The sequence below is a fragment of the Fukomys damarensis genome, unplaced genomic scaffold (genome assembly GCF_012274545.1).
Source record: "Fukomys damarensis isolate Sample0158 unplaced genomic scaffold, DMR_v1.0_HiC HiC_scaffold_37, whole genome shotgun sequence".
Taxonomy (NCBI): Eukaryota; Metazoa; Chordata; class Mammalia; order Rodentia; family Bathyergidae; genus Fukomys; species Fukomys damarensis.
Genome location: NW_022900949.1, coordinates 7,203,762 through 7,206,099, shown reverse-complemented (window position 1 = coordinate 7,206,099; position 2,338 = coordinate 7,203,762). Strand labels below are relative to the sequence as shown.

At 60.5% G+C, this 2,338-nt stretch overlaps 1 protein-coding gene across 1 annotated transcript in view; it reads right to left on the bottom strand.

Moving 5' to 3' along the window:
- Nucleotides 1-604: 604 nt before the first annotated feature.
- The window catches only part of Tnfsf14 (TNF superfamily member 14), a 6,087-nt gene continuing 4,353 nt past the window's right edge, over nucleotides 605-2,338 (bottom strand). Inside the window, exon 5 of the mRNA XM_010634758.2 lies at nucleotides 605-2,334. Coding sequence (XP_010633060.1) covers nucleotides 1,929-2,334 — 406 coding nt within the window. The 3' untranslated portion in view covers nucleotides 605-1,928. The remainder of the gene's footprint in view (nucleotides 2,335-2,338) is intronic.

Here is a 2,338-nt window from a genome sequence, read left to right as displayed (position 1 = left end):
GTTCATTTGTCCAGCTCTCCGATAGCACTGCATGCTTACCGAGCTCTGATTCTGTAGCTGGTGCCAAGGCAAACAAGTTTTCCCACGCCGGATCTGTGCAGTCAGCCTCCGGAGTGCGTGGTCCCCGCTAGCCTATTTTACAGATAAAGAAACGAGGCACTGAGAAGTGGTCGGGCTTGCTAAGGTCACACAGTGACTACGTGGTAAGGTGGACTTGGAAGCTGGGACCCCCGGACCGCAAGCCGGTCCTCTTCTCTCCTGTGTGGTGGAGCAATAGTAACACCAAGTCAGGTCGATTTAGCTCAGTGGTTCCGCCACCTGCTTCGCAAGCGCAAGGTTCTGAGTTCGATCGCCGGTGCCGAGCAAAAAACCAGACAAACAATAATAGCAAGAATATCACCAATGCCAATAATAACAACAAATAATTCGTCTGCCATCCTCAGATTCTAGAAACGAAGAACTCCCTCCAGCCGCACTGTGGCAACGCTCATTTGCATAAACCACGGATTTGAATGCACATCATTATCGGCCGCTCTCCCAGCTTCCCACGCGCTCTTGACTCCAAGCTTCCAATTGGCTCGGCAGACTGTCACTCTGTTCCGGATGTGACCAATAAGGAGCCGTGCAGGACAGAGCCTCTGCTTCCCTGGAGCTGTGGACGGCCGGGGAAGGCAGAGCCGGGCACGGGGCCTCTGGTTTAGCCCACCCTTCCTGTGGGGCCCACATTCTTCATCTGTAAGGTGACCTCACTGGGGTCATCCCTCAGGCTCTGTGAGTCACCGCCGCCTCTCAGCGCTTGTCCCTTTCCCCTTCCCATGGGGCTTTTTGGGCCCGCAAACCACGTCCCACCTCCCTTCCCCAGTGACCTCCCCCAAGAACTAGACAGACCCGAGTGCAGCTGTCTGCTGTTTATTTCAAAGACCAGGGCCTGGAGCCCAGGGTGTGTCCGTCCCCGGACAGGAAGGGTCCTCAGGCTCTGTGTGCGTGACGTGTGTTCGTCACTGTGGCTCCCTGTGGGTTACCGGGGCTGGCAGGGACCTGCCATGCGCGGTCCACGGAGACCAAGTGGAGTCCGTGACGCGTGTGACTCGGCCGGCTGGTGGGTGGCCGGGGCGTGTGACGCTGCCTCTGAGCCGCGTGTGACCGTCACAGGTTCTCCGTGACAAGGCAGGTGTGAACGTGAAGTCATCCTTTGCTTTCCTACACTCAGCAAGCACTTCCCGTGTGCCTGGTGTCCTCGTGGGCTGGGTGTGCCTCGCAGTGACGGGGTACAGCCAGGGGGTCAGGCCACCCTGGCGGCTGAGAGCCCAGCAGGGCAGACCGTCCACACCTCGGTCCCCAGCGACACCACACATCCGTGGATGAGACTCAGCAATGACCACTGGGGGCACTGGGCCCGGCTTTCTAGGTGGGCCAGTCCTGGCGACGAGTGTCCCGCTGACTGACCCCCGTGCGACAATGGGGAGAGCCCCACCCGTGCTGGTGTCCAGCCCCAATCCCTGGAGTGCCACTTTCTCCGGGAAGAAAAGTATAAATACCCATCCCCCACCCCGTCTTCCTGAATATCAGGCAAATCAGCTAAATCTCTCCTCGAGGGCCTACGGACCCCCAAGTCTTCTGGGCATTGTCTTTAATTGGGGTTGCAGGGGATGGAACCCTGGGTCTCAAACATTCTCAGCAAGCGCCCCAGCGCCCACCCCCACCCCCCGTCTTTGTCGTCAGAATTGTCTTGGCAATGTCTGAATTTGGGGTATGGGGGTCCCTCAAAAGGGCCAGCTGGGTCTTCAGCCTCTCAAGGTGGTGAGATCTCCGTCCCCGGAGGTATCCATGCACCCAGCCGTTCACCTGCCGAGTTTGGGGTTCCCTGGGAGGCCCCCCGAGGTCGCCGCTGCCTGGGAGGTCTCTCCATCCATCCGCGTCTCCTTCCTTCACACCATGAAAGCTCCAAAGTAGGACCGAGTGCCGTCGCGCAGGCGGATCAGGCGCTCATCAGGTACCCGGACGACCACCTCCTCACCGGCCTCCAGGTGCACCACGCCGCCCAGGAAGCTGCTGTCCCACCAGACGCGGGAGGTGTTTCCCCGCCCGCAGGGTGACCGGCGGCTCACCAGCAGCTCCAGCTCCTCGGGGTAGCGGGGCGTGCGCTTGTACAGCCCGTGGGTGACGGGGAAGCCACTGGTCAGCCCCTGGGGACAGCCCACGCCACCCAGCTGCACTTTGGAGTAGATGTAATAGTAGCCGGCCCTGGTAGTTACCAGGGCCCCGTTTCGGTAGCTGAGGCCTCTGAGGAAGGCCAGGCCCAACTTGGACTCCCACAGCAGGGGCCCGCCGCGGCTGG